Source organism: Streptopelia decaocto (assembly GCF_964273445.1).
Source record: "Streptopelia decaocto genome assembly, chromosome: 2".
In the NCBI taxonomy this organism is placed as follows: domain Eukaryota; kingdom Metazoa; phylum Chordata; class Aves; order Columbiformes; family Columbidae; genus Streptopelia; species Streptopelia decaocto.
Genome location: NC_138655.1, coordinates 137,304,184 through 137,325,267, shown reverse-complemented (window position 1 = coordinate 137,325,267; position 21,084 = coordinate 137,304,184). Strand labels below are relative to the sequence as shown.

The 21,084-nt window shown below is 43.0% G+C and overlaps 1 protein-coding gene across 6 annotated transcripts in view; it reads left to right on the top strand.

Annotated features, from left to right (window-relative positions):
- Positions 1–21,084, top strand: part of DYNC1I1 (dynein cytoplasmic 1 intermediate chain 1) — a 191,371-nt gene that overhangs the window by 154,710 nt on the left and 15,577 nt on the right. For all 6 annotated transcript variants that reach the window (XM_082043896.1, XM_082043900.1, XM_082043899.1 and 3 more), the window contains 2 exons: positions 10,696–10,836; positions 16,989–17,114. In XM_082043896.1, the coding sequence (XP_081900022.1) occupies positions 10,696–10,836; positions 16,989–17,114 (267 nt within the window). The remainder of the gene's footprint in view (positions 1–10,695; positions 10,837–16,988; positions 17,115–21,084) is intronic.

The window sequence follows — 21,084 nt, the reverse complement described above, 5'->3', positions numbered from 1 at the left end:
TTCTAGTATAATTTCAATCACATTAAGTGGGTGAGTGAGAGCCTCTTCTACTATAGATAGCATTGCTTGAAGTTAAAGATCCAAACAGAAACATAGTTCAACATTTAGTCATGATAAAAGGAGAGTAAGCTTAGTGAACTATTACAACAACTTGGTGAATTCTCCCTCATGAAAACTGCTTTAGCTGTAATTGGAAATGCTGAAGTTAATGACTTGATTTAGTGAGATCCTGTGGCAGGTGATAAATAACATTCCCCTGCCTTACGGAAGATGTTCCTATCCCAGTGAATATGCAATTATTTATGAAGAGTGTAGGAGCTCCACGAGAGGATCCTGTAAGCCAGGGGTTTGGGCACTAAGCCACGCTGCAAAGGGCTGCCTGAGTGGGACTGGAACATGTGTCTTCCCTCAGGGGAGGAAATGCTGTGAAGATCTTGCCATTTTGCCCTGAGCTGTATCTTGTGCCTATGAACAACTCTGGTTTCACTGCAAGTAGGATCTTCTCAGACTGAAGCTTTGATTTTAATGTGCTGACGCTTCCTGATGAAAACCAGTTTTGTCCACTTGGGGCCAGGTCTACTTCTCCAGTTTGTAACAAGATCAGACTGGTCTCCAGCAGTGAAATGGACTGGTGAAATGCAGAGGTTGCTCACACACCTTATCTTGCATACACGTAAGTGTAGATGAGAGCTGGACTCAGTGAAATTTATGAAGTACCACTGTTTTCTATCTTGAACCTGTTCATTCTTAATATTATTTTCTAAGCTTTCCTAAATCCTTTGGGCCATATTCAGTCTTCTTACATTCTAGATGACTCACTGCATATGAAGTTGGATCCTCCTGGATCCTTTATTATTTAGGGCTTCCATACTTTGGTTTCTTATGCAGCCACTGGAAAGAAGTAATGGCAATGCATACATTAGACACCTTTTGGAGGTATCACCATTACTTGCCATCATTGACTATACAGGTGCAGCTTTAGATAAACAGTTGTTGGAGCTTCTGATGGCTTTCTTGCATCTGGAAAGTCTTAGGTTGCATCTGAACTGGCAGATGTGGCAGCACTTCTGATCTCCAGAGTCTGCCTTCTTATTCTGGCTTATCCCAAGCCACTACCAGGAAGGAATCAGCCTCTTTATCCCGTGCCACACGCAGAGGGTTATACCTTGATTCTGCAGCTGGAAAAGCTAAGATACAAGCTGAAGAAAGCCAGGGTGTGCTCTGACCAGATGCTAAACCAAACTATAGGGTGTCAGGACCTCTGGCTTTCTGCACCCACCACCCCACTAAATCTGGATGCAACCTGCATCTGCCTCTAGTGCCATGGTGGATGATCTCAAAAGGCCCTGGAGAGTTTAGAGAGGCATAAGAAGTAACATCAAGAAGAAAAAGAGAGAAGCAATAAGGTACTGTGAGGGAGACGAAAACTTCAGTCTATTTTGGGAGTACAGACAGTTCTCCCTATTTTCTTGTCTCTGTGGAATTCTTTACTAATCCCTCCCATTGAGTCTGGAGGGGCTCAAACATCATCTCAGGGGCTGATTTAACCCCTCTTATTTTGGATACCTGGCTAGAACGGTGCCCCCACTGCTGTGTTACACTACAGACTTGCTTCCTGACTCTGCTCATAAGGCAATCACCTTCCTTGACAACCATGCATTTCCAGTGCAGGCTTTTCTCTGTGACAAAAGCAATTAAAATGATTAATCTGATTAATCACTGTCCAAATGCTGTTTTTATCTGATTATAGAGAAAGACAAAGGGTGATAAAATAGTGTGCTGGATTTCATGAAAACGGTCTCTCTGTGGTGTGAGTTCAGAATCTTGAGTTTTGTCCAAAAACAAGGCAATGAATGAATTTGCTTCAGAGCTCACTTTTGTCAAAAGGCCAAGCTGACTTGGGGAAGAGGGTGGAGTTGCCTGTTCAGACAGGATTTTTTTAGTTTTTGCCCTTTACCTCTGGAGCCAGAGGTCTGGCTCTCATCCAGCTGTACAAAAAAGATTATGGTATTTTCTAGGTAATTTTAAAGAGCAAAACCAAAGTGAAGTCAGGTGGCTTGAAATCAGCCCCAAGTTCTTCACATGAAATGTTTCTTATTATTTTGGTCTTCGGTGTAGCCATATTTGAAAAGTGATAGGAAAATACTCTTCAGCTGGCCGACACACTTCATTTACTCACATGAACCATGCTGCTTCTTTTTGAAATGTTTTGTGAAGAATGGCACACACACATACACAAAAATAAAACAGTCATCTGAAATACCAGGGCTGTTCTGAAAAACTCAGTGGACTAAAGTCCATTTCAGAAAACCCTAACACAAATCCAGCTGTAGACAGTGAAAGCTTTATTTGCACATGGAAAGCAGAATTCGATTTTGGGAGCTGTAAGAAACAAAGTCATGATTCCTTTTTTCCCTGAAATCAAAATGCAAACCTCCCACTGACTGTTCTGTTGCAGAATTACGCTGGAGGATCGGGCTCACATATAATAGTGAAACATTTCAAGAAAATTATCAATATATAAAGCCTAGAACTTCTTCCCTAATGGAAATTTTCTCCCACCTGCTTCATGCAGCCATCCTTTCTCTGCTATGTGAGAGACTTCTGTTATCAGTAAAAAAAAGGAACTGTATTCAAAATCCCACAAGATGGATTTCTTTTCAGTAATAATTAGCCTCAAAATCATTGCTTGCTGATCCATGAAAACTCTGTAGGCATCCTGGTGGCAGCAACTACAAATACTAATCTTGACTGTTCAGCAGACGGTGCTGTAGCATCAGGTCATGTCAGCCGTCCTGCAATGTTCCCTCTGCTCCTGCCTGTGCTCCTGGCAGCTGGAACTGCAGCAGCAGAGTCACTTGAAAGGCTGGTAATTCTCCAAGTCCACATGCAAGGCTGGGCTGGGTACCCTGTGATGAAGCAGCATTTTCCATTAAAAAGAAAAACTGAATTTTCAGAGGCCTCACACTGCATGTTCCCATCAGAGTCACAGGGGTGGGAAACAACCCCCTGAAACATTACCCTGCTCCCCTCCTCGCCTCGCAATTTGAGATAAACTGCCTCTCTTTTAACAACCTGAGGCCCAAAGTGGGGAGACTAATCCCACTAACTCCAGCAAGCGCCTGCTGCTGCCTCTGCTGCATGACGGGACAGCATGAGCACAGTGATCCAGCATCTCCCAAAGCATCCTGCTCACCCCCAAGCTCTGCTTTCCGGTCCTGCCTATGCAGGATATAAACAATAAACAGTAACAACTGGAGGTAGAAGACCCAATCTGCCCTTCTTTGGTGTTTCAGTCTCTGTTTGGTGTTTCCTCTGACCAGAATTTGGTGATTCTTCTGCCAGTGTAGCAAAACTATACCTGGCTCATATTTCTCAGCAAGGCCTCCAAAGTGCTTCTCTGAAAAAAATCCAGGGAAACAGTAATATAAATGCAGGAGTATGAGCTACAGAAACTGTGAATCAGATTGCTAGTCAGGGATAGTAAGACCTTCTACAGTACTTTGAGCTTCTTAAAAGAAGAAATTGAGCCATCTTTATAAGTAGGTGGAAGTTCCTAAAGAAAATGATAGTATTTCTAAAGAAATCTGGTGACTGAAGTGCATACTTAATAGCATAGGAAGAAGTGCTGGCTCGCTTAAAGCATGTTTTAAATAAAAGGTGGAAAACTTGATTAACATTTAGCGATGAAGTCAGCAGTCTCAGGAAATACAGAACAAATGGCAAATACCTGTACAGGCTTCTCCACTGTTGCCATCACACTGCATCCAGCTTGATGTGGGCGAGTACAGCAGAACGTGTTAAACCCCAAGCAGGGGAAACCTGTAGGCACAACTCTCACAAGTGTGAAGTAAGAGGGGCTCCAGACTGGAAATGAAATGGCATGGATCTAAACACAGAAACAGGCATACACCAGCCTCGCCAGCAGGAACTGGGGAGAAAAGTTTGTTGAGGAACACTCTCCTCCCTAGTGCCTCATTATAACACAGTCTGCATATTAGCTTCTTCATAAAATCTTTCTTAAGCCTGTTTTGTAGAGTGTCAAGGCCTTACATACCTTCTTATGTTTGTAAAGTTCATCCATGCCAAGCAGATATCATTAATTCATTTAAGTTTACATTAGACATCAAGCAATACGCATTTTTATCAAACTCACTGAAAATAGTTCCTCAGCTAATATGCAGTGGTGAAGAGGAATGCCATACTGTCTGCTTTTTTCCTTCAGAAAACAAAAAGGTCTTTTTCCATTGAGTAAGTGGAAAGGCAGGGTAGAAGAGAGCTGGAAGACCAAAGCAGACAACTGAAGTCTAGCAGCACAGCCCGAAGGTGTCGCATCTCTACAAAGGACTTAAAACAGTTAAGTAGGATTAACAAAATAAGCAGTTTACCTGTCAGTGTAGCTTCCAGGCTATCTCCATAGACCCCAAAAGCTCTGTGGTCTAACTTTCCGATGCTCCTGAAAGTCAGGTGATGTCTGACTTCCCAAGTTCTTTTATGTTTTTTTTCTCCATGCCACAGTATTAGACATTAAGATCGGTTCTCATTAAAACCGCCTGTGCCAACCATCAAATCTTTTTTCCTTTGCTTCCTTCTTGTATGCTGACCCGTGACGCTTTGACTTTGAAGGAAACCACAAAAATGTAATCATCATGTTATCTCCAGACTTGGTCCGCTCTCATAACCCCTTTCCTTTCGGTCTCACCCTTGTCCCCTCCTCCATCTATAATATTTGCCACATGTTTATGCAAAAATATTGAACTTTCTTTTATTGTTGACAATTAAAGGAGGCAACAATTTCAGAATCTCTCCAAGACCAATGATTTCTAAAAGTGACCAGTTTTCTGCCTTGACTGTCTGCAACTTTTAGAATGCCAAAAACCAATCAGTGTAGTAATACTACAGTACTTCAATAAAACAGGGCTGTGAAGAGTGTAAGGATCACTCTAACAATGAAGCCTGTTCCCTTGCTCAAAAATGGAGTTTAGACTTGATTCAGTGCCCTACTCACCATCTGACAGTGAGATGACACACGTACCAAGTTCACAGCCCAATGAACTCTCCTTTGAGCACCAGAGGCTCACCGGTGATTCAGCACTAAATCTGACTGCCAGGAGGAATGTAAAGACAGGGAGAGGAGTTATTATGCATGTAGCTCAATTTAGGGCACTTCAGTTAGCCAGCAATGTTGGGTGGCTAAAGAGCATAAACATCCCCCTTTTGCTTTCCCATTGTCATCCTTGAACGTCTGGCTAGTTCTGGAAAAGGTGGAGCAGACTGCAAGTTGTGAGCTGTATAGTATCGGGGTCTGTGGGATAATTACACCCTTCAGGGAGAATGCAGACAGGCTTTGCCGACCCATCAGGGATGTACCTGTAACTAGTGCCTCTGATTTATGGCATCTTTTAACAGCTCCCAAGACTGCTGTAGCTCTTAAAAGCTAGCATAAGCTCAACTGTGTCAAGTCCCATAAGTATAGTTTTAAAGTAGGAACTATTGGATTATCCTAAATTATCATAACTATCAGAAAACAGATATGGGGAGAAACATGGCAGTCCAGAACTGGCAAAATTCCCATGTAGATCAATCAGTCTGAATGAAAAACAGGATGTCTTTGACTCCATCCAAATGGAGAACGTGAAGGCTTACAAAAGTAGTAGAGCCTTGTACACAGTGGAGAACTGACTCCTCACCACAAGAGCTATGCACAAGTAACCCCAAACAGCTGACATTTGGTGACCCAGAAGGAGACTGTTGGAGGAGTAAAGGTCAAGACCAGGGTAAAGCTGATTTGAGGAGTATTTGCCTCAAAATTCCCAGCAGCTTTTGGTTTCTGCTTATACTCTCTGCTTATACTCTCTGGGTTGGCCTGGCTAACTGGCAGGATCAGAAAGGAAAAGATGGGCACGGATTTAGCAAAGTGGTAAGATGTCTCTCTCAAGGTGGAGAAGACTGGGCATAGCAGTAAGAACGGTAAAAGAGCTCAGAACCCGAAGTCCTACAATGTGCCCTATCCTGGTTTCTTTTGCATCCCTTTTTCTTGTCAGTGTGACACTGTTAACACTTGCTTTAAATAAAGACAGCAGAGTTTTTCTGCCCTATGAATTATCTATGCCAAAAGAGATGTCTTCCTTTGACACCATTTTGTAGGTACTTTAATGCATAAAGGCTATTTGTACAATTTTTGGTCCCATACGAGCCAAATTAATAGAATCATAGAATGATTTAGGTTGGAAGAGACCTTATAAATCACCTAGTTACAGCCCCCTGTTCCCTGGTTTGTTCAAGGGCCACACACAAGAGCAGCCACTCTGCTCAGGACCACTCTGGCTCTGCTCTTTCCAAGTGCCAGAGAGATGGAGCTTGAGCCTAAACAAACACGTCAGCTTGTTTGGAAAGTTTCCATGCCAAGGGCTAATGAGTCCATTGTATTTGCTGCACACCTAGAAAAATCAAAGTAGCTTGGATCAACTTATAATACCACACAACACTCATGGCTGTTGATAATACAGTGTGAGCCAGAACTATGGGTTTGGCTTATTGTCTTTACCATGGAAGACAATGGGGAGACAAGAGAGTATGTGGTGTCACCGTACATCTGTACAGTCCAGGTGGAGCTGACACCCACAGAAATTGTGCCAACGTCTAAAATGCTCCTTCAGTGAAACAGGCAAAGCCAATAGCTTTTTCCATGGTTTTTCACAAGTCAGATGCTAGTTAAAACCTGTGGATACATATACATTCCTTTGTATGGATAATTAGCTACTTTATGTGTGGCGCCTTCTGGATTAAAGACAATTCTTCTATGCAAATAAGAAGTGGAATAGACTGGTCAAATTTATATGTGGAAAAAAGATATTTTTTATATAAATATATAGTATTTATTTAGGTGAGTATCTTCTTTCATAGACAAGTGCTAATTCCTAGACAGCTCCCATGTATTTAAAATGTTCACTCAATTGTTCTTTTAAACAATGCCCATATACAAACACTGAGGATGAACAATAGATTTTGACAACATGCTTAAATAAATGAGACAAAAACATGTGTCTTGGAATTGGCTTTTTCACTTTTTCCAGTAAATTCTCGAATCCTGTCCTATTGAAATCAGTGGCAAAATTCCACTAGGGCCACATTTTCACCCCAAACTCTCTTTGTTAGTAATAAGTAGATGTGGCCCAAGTTTGTCTGAAGATACTGCTTTAAACTATTTCTTCTGTTCTATTGAATAACAGAGTGGCTTGATACTTAAGAATGAAAGCTCATCAAGTTTAAATTTCAGTTGTTTTATAATAATAGCCATATGTTAGTTATAGATTGTGTAAGCCTGAAGTTTGGTAATTTAAAACTGCTTTAAAGTGACCTTTACATGGTTCCACATTTCAACATTTTCTAAAAGTGGTTGGTATCGGTCCTTACTCATAAATCCTTACATTAAAAGAATCTGCTGGCCTGGGCCCTTAGTTAACAGGCTTACAGTAAGGAAGTCCTGCAAACATTTATATATACACTTAACCTTACAAATCGAGTATTCACAATGAAATCAACAGAACTGCTCTCAGTGGGCAAAATCAGACCAGGATGAAATGTCAGCTTTAAAGAAAGATCAGTCGCAAGATGTGAAGCAAGAGCGACCTCCGGCCTGGCCCAACACAGTTGGGAGGTTCTTCTGTAGTTAAAGGGTGCAAACCAACAAGACATAGTATGGGAAATACTTTATTTTTCCCCATTGAAAGCTATTTGAGCTGAGAGGGCAGATGTACGGGGTGCACTATGGGGGCTGTAGCTCAGCTCCACCACTGCTGCCTGGCAGTTCCATACCCCTGGTCTTTCTCCCTGTTTCTCCAAACACACTGCAGCTGATCTTGCCTTTTGCTTGGGCTGTTCTCATGGCTGCCATTTCTTATTTCATTACAGTGCTCCACTCCCTATTCATCTCCATTCACATCTCACTCCTTGCATGTCTGAGATCTTTCTCAAAAGCCATATTGTTCCTGTTGTCCAGATATTCCCTCTGACTTCCTATCGGACTGAATATTGCCACTGTCACGGTAAAGGCAACACAGACTGCATATCTGCTATGCTGTTCACCTCAAACACCAGCACTCCGAAAATGCTTTTATTTTGCTAACAGGGAAACTGAAGCACACCAGCTAAAACTATTTGCCATGGACTATATAGCATGTGAACCCCAAGACATAGCCTAGAACCAAATCTCCTGACCTTTCCTTCTAGCACCCTGGTATTTAGGCATGAATTGGAAAATAAACTAAATAGAGCATTAAAAAGGTGTCGCACTCAAGATAAGGTCAAAACAAGTTTTGATATGTTGACAAAAAACAAATGCTGATTGAAATCTGCCCTGGGTTGATTAATATTTTAATAGTCCTCCAAATTCTGTTACTTCTGCCATGACATTACATGTTAAAGTGCTACATGAGCAGCAGATTTCCCATGAATAAGGAAAATCCCAGCCACCTAGCTGTGGACCTGATTTCCTTTGCCTTTGATATAATACTGTGTTCAATGCCCATTTTTCCAGCATTTAGATGGTTGAAGTGTTTGAACCTAAATTAGATGTTTTCAGTGAAAATACACAGTACAGCAGGTAGACATTGTGGATCCATATGGCCCAGTCCAAATACTATTTCCCAGCTCACAGCTGAAAAGATTCACTTTGAAATTTCCTACAAAATACCTCTGCCGCTTCAAAAGCTTAGTCTTCCTTTGGCTCTCAACCCTGCAAATACTTTAGCACAGGCATGTAAGTCAGTCCACTAACACGTGTAAATAACTCCACTGGTACTGATCATATACTAAGCAGATACATATATTTGGAGAACAAGACCTTGTTTAGGTAAGAAAACATTATTGTAATTTTTTTTTTCTTTTCTTTTGCAAAACTCCAGCTTTGGAAAAGAAATAAAAATGTTACGTAAATTTGAGGTAACAAACCCAAGCTCTAATTTCATTTTATTGTCACACAAACCAAAATGTTTCTATTCTTAGGAAATGTGCAAAAAACATTAGGCCAGTTGTGAAAATCTGTGACCTGGTCCTGTAATCATTCAAAATGTCTTTTATGAATTCAAAAACTGGCCTATAGAACCTGATCCCTTTGTATCTTCAGTCTGTTTTCAAAGGATTAAATCTCCAGATACTTTTTATGGGATTTTTTTGTACTACCTGAACAGAAATACTTCTTAAATTATTTACAACACAGTACTGCAATAAGAACAGGACACGCGTGTACTCGCCAGCACAGCAGTACAGAGATGGGCCTGCACACACCCCCCTCCACGTGCGGAGCCGCCGCACTCGCACCCCCGACACCCAACGAAGCACCACGTAGTGCGGGAGGACCGAGAACAAAACTGGTGGTATTAAACAGATCGCTTTTATGCTTGAAATTAATAATATACAAACGAAAAGCGATATAATAATTGCAATCAATTACTCCGCCTTTTTTTTTTAAATAATACACGGCGACGCAATGCACTGCAGGCGTTCCCGGCAGCGGTTCCTTTGTAAAATCACAGAATGTTAGGGATTGGAAGGGACCTCGAAAGATCATCCAGTCCAATCCCCCTGCTGGAGCAGGAACACCTAGATGGGGTTACACAGAAATGTGTCCAGGTGGGTTTTGAACGTCTCCAGAGAAGGAGACGCCACAACCTCCCTGGGCAGGAGTGCAGTCTAGAGGGACCTGAGCGAGATATCCCATAGGTAGGACTCGGACGCTCAGAAGGGCACCCCGTGTGGCGCTGTGTTTCTCGCAGGAGTCCCCGGAGGGACCGGCTGCTGCTGCGGGCGCTCGCCCGGCTCTCCCGACCCCGCTTGCCGAGAGGCAGCTGGCGGCGAAGGGCGGGGGTGAGACCCTCGGAGAAGCCCCATTGTTTAGATTTCTGTCACAAGCCATGAGACTACTTAATTTCTTTCATCTCTGGAGTTTTCATTATCATTCAAATTTCATTTTCCATTAATTGATCGGGGATTAGCGAAGCCATTATGCAAAAATTAGTCAAGCCAGAGGCGATGAATAATTCATGACAGACAATTACACTTCTGTTCCTGCGGTACTTCCTAACTTCCCTCCGACTTCCCGCCCGCTGGAGGGGGCAGCCCTCGCTCCCGGCCGCGGCGGTGGGCCCGGCGCCCCGGCAGCGCGGCGGGGCCGCCCGGAGCGAGGCCCGGCGAAGGGAAGCCGGGCCCTGCGGCGAGACGCGGGGCCGGGCCGGGGGGTGCGGTGCGGGCGGTGGTCCCGCCCGCCGCTAGGTGGCAGGCGCCGCCCGCGGTGCGCGGAGGGGCCGCGGGGTCCCCGCCGATCTCACGATCGTTATCGGGTGCGACCGCAAGCGCGGTTGGCTCGGGCGGGCGCGGCGGTGCCTGCCTGCCTGCCTGCCTGCCTGCCTGCACCCCCCGCCCCCGCGACGGGGTGCCGGTCGGGAGCGGGAGAGGCCGCGGGCGCTCCCCCCGCCCCGTCACCCGCGCGTCCCACACCCCTCACGCCGGGCATCTCATTTATCCCACCGGACAGTTGTTGCCCCATTAAAGCGCAGTCCCACCCTTCGCGAGGACCTTTCATCTGGGGAAGTTTTATGACACTTTGTAAATGTGCAAAGTTTTTAATTAGACTCGCCAGACAGCCCCAGGCAGCACTAGCGCCACGAAGTCTTCATGCTTCTCTCTGCTTTACAGCACAACAAGCCGCTCTACTCCTTTGAAGACAATGCCGACTATGTCTACGATGTCATGTGGTCGCCAGTGCATCCCGCGCTCTTCGCCTGCGTGGACGGGATGGGGCGCCTGGATCTGTGGAACCTGAATAACGACACCGAGGTGAGGCGGCGCGGCGGCCCGACGGCGGCCGGTGCTGGGAAGGCGCGGGCGGGCGCCGGGCGAGACCTTAACCCTCTGAGGGCCGGCGGCGCTGCCGAGCATCCCCTCGCTACACCCCCCGCCGGGGGTCTGCAGGGGCGCCGGGCTTCCCTCAGGGCGCGGAGAGCCCGGCGTCGGCTGCCGCCCGCGCCCCGGGGCGCGCCGGGGAGGGCAGGTCCCGCTGCCGGGGGCGCCTGACCGCCCCCCTCTACCGCCCGCCTTCCCTCCCGCCTCCCTCTCTCCCTCCCCCGCGGCGGCGCTGCTGCTGCTCTGGGTACCTGTCGGGCATGGGGAGGGCCGGCTCCGGCACCCCCGGCAGAAAGCCAACACAAATAGCCGCGGTGCCGGAGTCTCCCTTCCCTCTCTGTTATTTCAAGGTGCAGTTTTAAACCGCGCCCGTTTTCTAGTTTGGGGTTTTTTTTTGCCCCCCCCCCCCCGCCCCGTTGAGCCAGGAGCTTCAAACGCGGCGTTGCCGCTGCCTCCCCTCGCCGGGGCGGTCACAGCTCGGCTGCCCTGCCAGCGGCCTGGGCCCGGCGCCGGGCAGCCCCGCTGGCCTCCGCGCTCCCGAGCTGCCTCGTCAGAGGCTTCATTTCCCTCCCTATTTACCCTCTGCTCCGAAATCTCTGGAGATTATAACTTGCAAGCCCCGTCCCGGAACATCCTGCGTGTCAGAAACCCAACGTGCCCGGGTCCCTTCCCTCGCTTCCTGCCTTTCTGAGCCGCTGGCAACGCCGCTTGAGGTTTTTTTTAAGCACGGGGCATCTCTCTCACGTTATTTGCGATTTCACACCCTCACCTTTTTTCTTTTTTAAAATTTGCAGCGAAACTTAACGGCGTAAATGCAAATGAAAAATAACAAGTTTTCTTCCCGTTGCTGTTAAGTAAATAACAGGGACCATTGGGAAGGAAACGTCACATCTTTGAATTTTGCTGATGAGAAGGGATTAATCAGCTTTTTTCAAAGACTGAGAATGATAAATACTGTATTTTTTAAAGTCACTCTCTAGACGTGCCAAACACCCCTTTTTCCTCCCATTATTTCAGTTTTTTTAAAATGCTGCAGACTTACATATATATATATATATATATAAATATATATAAAATTTATTTTTTAATTTGAATTTCCTTTGAAAATGGTTTTGAGAAAACCCGTCACATTGCTGGAGGTCAGTCTTAGATGTCCAGCATCAGTGTTCAGCACAAGAATCAAAATATTTTTCCACATCCGAAGTCTTGTGTATTTTCACTTGATGCCACGTAAAATTAAGAACAAGTGAGACTTAAAAAAGTCACATATTAACTGACAGCTTCTTTGTATTTGCAAAAAAGAGAAAACCAAAGAGCAAGTAGCAGTATTTCCCCCCATACACCTTTTTACAATTTGAATTATTTATTTTTTTTTTTTAAGATCAGTTTGATCATTAATATGCCCTTCATGTAAACATGCTGTACATTTCACACAGAGTAAAATACGGGCGCCTTTTATGGCTTCCAGTGAGTGGTGTGTGCCATAAATAAGCAGAGACAGGTAAGAGGAACCAGCACCGGGCACTGCATTGTCAAGGGGAGCAGAGAGGCCTTTTGAAGTGCTCTGAGCAGGAAGCTGCACAGCCTTTTTAATTAGAGCACATACAGCTGGAGGATATACAGGAGGAGTCTCCTCAGAATTTATTTTGGGAAGGGAGGGACATATCCTTCAGGTGTTCTCATTAATGCAGGCTTAAACACAGAGCATAAAACCAGCATTTTAAGAAGAAAAAAAAAAAAACACCCTTTCCCCCCAAATACCAGGACTGAAATTCTGCGCTGCTTGAAATCTACTGATGTCTTGCCATTTAATTCAATGAGACCACAATTTCTTTCCAAAAAGTTACTATGGACCGCTTGATCCCGTTCCCATCAATAATAAGGCTGTATGTGGAAAACTGCTGATGTATTTTCAGCATGTTTACATATAAATACGTAGAAACATCAGAAAAAAAAGAATAATTTCAAGCTTGATCCTGCTTTTATTCTGCATGCAGGGCCACCCCTGATTTCAGAAATGATTTTCATTCTGAGAGGTCAAAATCAGCTCTCGTGTAAGGATCAGGCTGGAATTATTTCCATGGTATCCGAGCTTTGTATTTTTATAAGAATTGAATTTGTGTCTCTGGAGGCAGAAATACTATTTGGTTTCCTTACTGAGCACTGATGAAACAAATTAAAAAATCTCTGTAAATGATAAACTGGCAGAATCTGAATAGACATGAGGTTTTGTTATGTGGGAGAAGCAGCAAAAGTACCACTGAAAGAGAACTGTAAGCAGTTCTTTTAAACATCATAACTGAAAGTGATCGTTGTTTGCTTTTACCCTCTATCTGGTAGGTCATAATTAGTTCATAATTTTCAAGCTTTCTGTAATTGATTGTGCCGTTTAAGTCTGCACTGGTATTTGCTAAGAAAAAGTCCTTGTCAGCACTTTTGTCTTTGTAATAAGAAATCTTGAAAGACCTATGTTTTAGATTATTATTAATTTTAGATGTCAGATATATGATGTCAGAGTATTTGTGAAGACAGTAGAAAATGACAGTGATATGAATGTGTTTAACTGCTAGCTATTGATAAATAGCTTTGCATAAAAACTAGGTCTGATTAATGAGACTGGGTTTTGTTTAATTTGGGAAATAAGCCATATCATTATTAAGGTATTATTTTGTAAACCAATGAAGAAAATACCTGGTTTTAGTTACAATATGCTACCTTCACATTTTTAACTCTGTGTTACTCCCCATATTTATTAAAAACATTTCTCCCAAGAGTTAGATGCTTTCTAATCAAAACAACTAAAATCAGATGACTGTACTGTGGATTTAATCAATCTAATTATTCTCAAAATCTCACGGTAAAGTAACAAGGGTATCGGTGTGCTTCATGTTTGCCTGTGGATACCAGAAATTCTTTTCGTAACAGCAATGAAAGTCATCCTGTTTTATTTTATCTTTAATAAATGAATATAAAACACTTTAAAAAAAAACCTTCCACACTCCTTCACTCTTTTGCAAACTGAATATCATTTTTATGGATCAGTATAGTGAGGTTTGCAGATCAAATGCTGATTTCTTATTTTTGAGTCTGTAACATTTCTTTTTTGATCAAGAGTGAGAGTCTCCAGGTTATTGACGAGTCTTATTTACCTATGAACTGATATTAAACTGACTTACCAAATTGCTTATTTCTGCTGTGTTGTATCCCATTCATGTGTTTGTTTGGTGTTTTCTGCACCAAAGCACCTAAGCTTTGAGAGCATGAATATGGTGCCTATTTCTAGAAATAGATAACAGATGTATTTGCAAGCAGGTTTTGACACTACATAAGCAGCAAGAAAAGTAAAAAAAAAATAAAAGGTATATTCTTATCATGCAGGTTTTTCTGACTGCGTCTTTCTTAATTGGTTACCTGTTAAAATCTCATTTCAAAATTGCTAAAAATCTGACAAGCACCAACTTCAGAGAATTTATAAAGTATTTCAAACATGATTTTAAAAACATAATTCTACCATTATAAACTAAAGTCTTATCTTTGAAATCTAAAATAAGCATGTGTAATTTAACCTATCACTATTGAGAGCAGACAAATCTATTTTAAGGTACTATAGTTTGACTATATTTCTGTGTCACCGGAGAAAAGGCTTTTTATTTAGATTTTTAAAGACTGTTTCATTATCGCTTTTTTTTTTTGTTAGGTAGCTTTGTGGAATAATAACAGGATTTTACAAAACCATTGGGTTTTGAAAAAAAGCATGGGTTGTGTCTGCAGCATGTGTGCTGCTTATTTTTATGTGGAACACTGGAAGAACGCTGTATTAACAAAAAAATCCAGTTCTAGAGTTATGTATTTCAGCCTTCTGAAAGATTTTGTGAAAATTCAGTGCCTTATATACACGCCGTGTGTATTTGTATATGAAACAAATATCTTTGATCTGCACTTTTCTGAGAAACATAGCCGGTTAGTGGATTAGTGCTCTAAAATGTGGCATTTAGTTGTTGTTTGAAGAAACCCATTTCCAAATGTTATGAAATATATTTTGGCTGGAATGAAAATAGCTTTTTTTTTTTTTTTTTTTTAAGGAATCGGTGATCGCAGGAGTGAAATTTGCTTGTTTTCTCCTGTGATTTTTATCATGGATTGATGACCCATGTCACGTTTAGGAGACTGGCGACTGGCTCAGGCCCACTGAGCAGTACCAGACTTGGGACGAGGAGTCAGAGCTTTTCTGGGCAGTGCTGCCTTGGACAGGACCCAGGCCTTGCACAATGGCGAGATGAGTCCAGTGGTTGATTTGCATTTGAATGACTTCTTAAAGCGGGGGGAGGATGGTATCTGCTTTCTGATTGCTCTCCAGCATTATTTCTACATCATTCTGCAAGCAAAATCTTCTTGCATGTCACAAGTGGGGCTCAGGTCACTACCATGAAGCCCTTTGCAGAGGTGATGCTTTAGCTTGGCAGGCTCATGCTAGAGGTGCCCGTTTGGTTTTGCACCTTGTGTTGGGGTGGGTGAGGAAGAGGAGGAGTGGGGAGTCTCCAGGGGAGAGGGGCCAGGCAAGTGGCCCTGGTTCCACTTCCTACTGGCACTCGTGACAGAATGAAGGTGTTGGGGCTGGGAAGGAGATTGGCACGGGAGCTATAAAATGTTTGCTGTCAAATTATTTTTCTCATGGATCTTCGGACCCCTCTCACAACTACAGTATAAAGCTATAGCCAGAGAACCGAGGTGAAGTCAGCAAGACACTGGTTTTGTTAATCTTGTCAGTTTGTCAATGTTCAGACCAGGCCTTAATACCACCTTCAAGCTGCTTTTTTTCCTGTTTCTGCTGCAGTGTGCCCACCACAAGGACAGGAGGGAGTACCTGTCATCTCTCCAGAGGTAGCCTGCACTCTGGTCCCTGCCCAACTACCTTTTCTCGCCTAGACTGCTTTCCAGTTCCATGTTTATTTATAGATTCTGGGACACCCCTTTGTCCCCATCTCACCATGTGACCCAGACCTGTTCCCATGGATCGACCTGGTGGAGGAGCTGCTTTTGCAGCTATCCTATCCCATTTGCCCTGACACAAAAAGCATTAAAGCTAAAAAGCCTTGTTTGGAAGACTGTCATGCCAAGCTGCAGACTCCTTGCTCAGGCAGGTTCTCCTATGAGAGGCAGCTGGGTGGAGCATTAGCAGACTTGCATGTTACCGTCATTTGTCTTACGAGGTGACCTAAATCAACCAAGTGATCTACCTATCTGGGACAAACACCCACACAGTTCCTTCCTCCTGCAGCATCTTTTGGTGCCCCCATTCCAGTATAGATTACAAATACTTCTCCTGAGATAGTCTTTGTAGCTTTATTCATCCCACGCATTAACCAGAATCTTTATGTATTCTTGTGGATCACTTATTAAGTTGGTTGACTTGGGGCAGGGAGAGGGGCTGGAAATTAGACAGTATCCAGGTGTATTTAAAGCAGAAGTCCCTTGGGGATGTAAAAGAGAATTGTGGTAAAATATTGTAGGTGTTCCTAAATGTCAGCTCAGCTGTTCTTATTACTGCTGTGTCCTTGCTCTGAAGTGATTAGCTCAGGATTTTTCTGACATAATACCTAAGTTTCAACCTGTGCATCTAGCCACAGAGGTGTGTATGGATCTAAAGGATGTGTCAGCATGAACACAGGGATGTGTCTGCTGACCATCAGGTTATCTGGGCCAGAGTCAGAAGCCAGGGCAGGACTGAAGCCAGGTCCTACCCTCAGCTGGTTCTTGGTCATAAGTCAGTGACTTTTAAGACGCAGATGTGGTTTTGCATGTCTCCGAGGTTAAGGGGAAAAAACTGTTTCATTTACTGCCCTTTACTGTGGAAAAGTCTTCCCTGCTCATTGCAAGCAATCTCTTACTCTTACCTCATTTTAGCACATGTGATTGAAGAAACAATGAACCCTTTTTTTTTCTCCCCCTGGCGAGCTTTGCGTGTTACTTCCCGCAATGCCAAGGGACTTGTGACTCACCCAGCTAAGCAAGACATTAAAAACTGACCCCCTGGGTTCACAGGCAGTGTGATTTTATTGTCCTTCCTGTTCCTATTGTTTTGACAGGTTCCCACAGCCAGTGTCACCATCGAAGGAGCTTCTGCCCTCAACCGTGTCCGCTGGGCCCAGGCTGGGAAGGAGGTAGCAGTTGGTGATTCAGAAGGCCGCATATGGATCTATGATGTTGGAGAGGTATTATTATTGTTTGAGGGTTTTTTTTTTAAAAAGCTTGGCTCCTACATCCAAGTTTGATAAAAGACCATGTATTGTAACATGAGTAGGACACCTCCAAAGAATAAGCCAGACCTCTTTCAGTGGCATCCCCGTTGATTTTGTTTTGCCAACAGTGTGTTAGTTATAAAGCTACCTTGCAAAAGAGTTAACTAGCTAAAGTCTCATGAGAGAAGTCTTTTTTGAAAGTTTTCAGTGTTTTTAAAGCTTTTTTTAAGTGGTTCTGTGGATACAGTTGGAAAAAATTACAAAGGAACATGAAGAGGAAAATAGAGGTGCAAAAAGAAGCTATGTTGTTCTAAAGCTGGTCCTGAAGGGTTCACCTTTTACACTCCAGAATCGCTTATTTCATGACGGGCTTAATGCTGTAATTTTTTCTTACTGTGACATGTACAGAATACATCTTTTAATACTGAATAATGCTGAATATGTCTGAATAAATGCAAAAGTACTAACAGGAAGAAATGAGAGGTGTCACTGTGGAGGATGGTAGGTGTATGTGTGATAAAGAGTATGTAGGTGCTGAGAAACAGCAGGATGTATATTCTGTGTCTAAGGCTGCTCTCAATTCACTCTGCTACATCTTATAAAAAACATCTAAACTGCAGTGTATTTGGCACTGATGGAATCTACCTCTTTGTTGATGAATACAGTATAAAGTGTTCTGTCGGCATTACAATCCCTTGGAACAGTTGAGGGTGAATCTCTGAGCAATCAGCTTTTATGTAGAGAATTTGTTTTTCATCATTATCTATGATAGGATACTGAGATATCCATCTCTACACAGTAGGGAAACATTATAGAATACATACAGAATTATCTGTAACTCTCATAAAGTGATTTTATGGCCCATAGCAAAATTGCTTGTGCATGACTCATATTTTTGGATTGCATTCACTTGTGCGGGAATTGCCTTTCCTCATAAATGTTTGCTGAAACTTCTTGCAGTATTGTTAGCATAATTTCTAAATTGTCTAAGGTTACTGCTTTCAGATTTCCACTATGACACTGGCAAGTCAGGCTGTTTGTATTTATTTTTCATTTTTGCATGACTGTTCTGAAAAGGTGTGTTTTCTGTCTTCCAAGTGATACGACAGGCTATGGAAATGTCTTTGATGACAGCACAGTCTGATCTTGTCTGGGAGTCTAGACGGGCTGTAGAAATGTCTCTTTTTGCATATCATACACCAAATCATTCATAGGGTTGTTTAGCCCTGCAAGCTCACCCAGGAGAAAATAGATTTAGTGTTCTGTGCAGAAGAAGTAGTATTTAAGTTTTTGGCCTTGCCTCTGTATAATCAGACTTCAGCTTGCAAAGTGAGTCACAGTGATGTGCTCAGATCGAAAAGAAAGACAGGCTTCTATTACTTGAAAAGGAAGAGATGGTCATTCAACAGTATTTAGTTGTGTGAGTCCAGATCAGTGTTACACAGAGTGTTCTGCTTTGTGGGTGTTGTGCACCCTGCCCCTGCAGAGCCCCAGAGTCTCCAGCTCAGCTCCGTACACACACAGATGGATGTCCATCCACATGGCTGCTGACAGGTCATGGGCCATTCCCTCCCCTCCCCTCTTCAGCAATGAATGGAGGAGCTCATTAATTTGTTGCCTGGTTCATTCTGGCAGCATCAGTCTCTGCAGTAATTCCTGTACCAAATTTAGGAGAGGGGTCTGGGCTGCAACAGCTTCAGATACTACCAAGCCTGCTGTGTTTTTAATGGCTTTTTTTCTGGTTTAAAAAAGAACAGCGCTGATGTATTCTGCACCACAGCTCTTCTTCAGTGAGATGCAAAAATACTTTGCAGCTCAAGAGCCTGGAACTGAAGGCTCACACAGTGAGCAAGAGCCCCTTCAGTCTTTAACCCTCTGTGCCAGTCCATAAAGAGCTCTCTGAGTTATTCCGTGCTTAGCTGCCCTCAGGCATGACACACAGGGGATTCACAGCACACACATGCACTTTTGGAAGTGTCTGGCAGAAATATGGGAGCCTTTAGGGCTCTCTCTTCAGTCTGCAGACACTGGCTCGTTCCTTGGCTTAGCTGAGGTCCTCCTTTGACTGTCCTCTTTGTATGGGATTGATTCTGGGCTGTGACAGGGCTGGTCTGGGAGTTGAAAAGGGGCAGTCCTTCTCCTGCTGCCCGCCCTAGCCATTCCCTCCCTGCCCAGTTTTTGTGCTGGCAGCAGTGCTTGTCAACACCCACATTGTGGGGAGGGAGCTAGACCAGCAGAGAAGTATTGATTTATTTCTGTTTTGTTTTGTTTTGTTTTCCTGGGGTATTTTTCTCCATTAACTCACTCAGTGTGAGAGTAGATGAGTGAGCATGTGGCTGGGGATGCAGGGCTGGGAGCTGGACCATTGGCACCTGGTGGGACCTACCTTACCTGTTGGACCCAGCAGTATTTGCAAAGCCTGACACTGCGCTGGGACAGCTGACCTCTCAGCAATAGCACTACAGCATCGACTTCTGAAAAGGCTTCACCACTGCAAGAACTCATCCCCGTCTGACTGATAACTCAGTACTGGCCACTTATTGGAAGGTGCCATCTCTATGATGTGGGAAGATGGGTGCGATTACTTGAATTAAAAAGTCAGCAGGACACTTTACAAAGACCCTAAATACACTCCTCAAAACCATTAGTGCTGTACTTATACTGCACCCTTTTAAAAACTTTTCTCATGACCGTTCCAAATATCGCATTAAAACAGCTGTAAATTCATACAACATTAGTTCAATCAGAACAATGTTATGATTATATTTGTATTATTATAAAGCATATTTTTTTTGAATTTCACTTTATAAGCAATTTTTCTTACCTGTTTGAACAGACAAGATTAAGTCTATGAATTTTGATCAGAGCAGGATACATCAGGGTATCAAATCATTAAGGAAAAAATAAAGTGATAGAAATTTTTACTTTGGTAGATTCATCACAGCTTCAAGGAACAATTCTAGAGAACAGTAAAGTTTACTGCTGCTGTTAACCCATATAGTGCAAAGAGAAAACATTATATGGCCTAAGTGAAATAATACGACACAAGGCCTAACCTTGCGTCCTTTGTGATGGCACTGTTGTTTTGCTTGCGTAAGAATTTAGGATTTGTGGACCTTTGTGATCTGTTATCCAGTCATAGTCTTCATGACACAAGAAATGGCAGAAATACGAAGAACGTGACAGGGTCCATGACCAGGGAGTTAAAAATAATGGTGACATTTTCAGTTAGGCTATATAATGTTATCTCCTTAGAGTATGTACTTTTAGTTGTTTGATTTCGGCATCGTGTCTGAAAATAACTGAACACATTTATTTTCACAGTGAGGGGTCTATTTTCTCCTCAATGCATGTGCTTTATGCCCATTAGCATTAATGGGAGTTATACACACACTTCCAGGGGAGAGGAGACTTAAATAGTCCATATAGATGTACTCTTGTGGATCAGTAACCGCTGATTTAAAGAATGTAAATTATAAAATGAAATAAAAACCCAAACAAACACATGAAAATTTGGTTGTTTCAGTGTGATGGGATCTTAAACCTATATAACTTAACCACAGAATATGAGTCATTGTAAATACACTTTATTCTAAGATCTAAATATTCAGACCTTTCCTTGTCCAGTACTTGAGTAATTGTGATAGTATGTATAACATTTTAGCTTCTGTGGTCTTACGGCTTATTTACTGGGCAGCAAGTTTTCTGTATGGTCAAAGTTGATTTTAACAGAACATGGACCACTGACTATAGATTTATTCACGTGTCCAGATGATTGATAGTTAGACCTAACTGCATGTCTCTTTTGTAGATATATTTTCTAGAAAGCTTGCTCCCATTGTGCATGCTTCAGTGATGTTACACAGTTGCCGCTGTCATAAATATACTCTAACAACCACGTTTGTTGCTTACCTGACTTACTGAGAATGCTCTTTGCACCTTT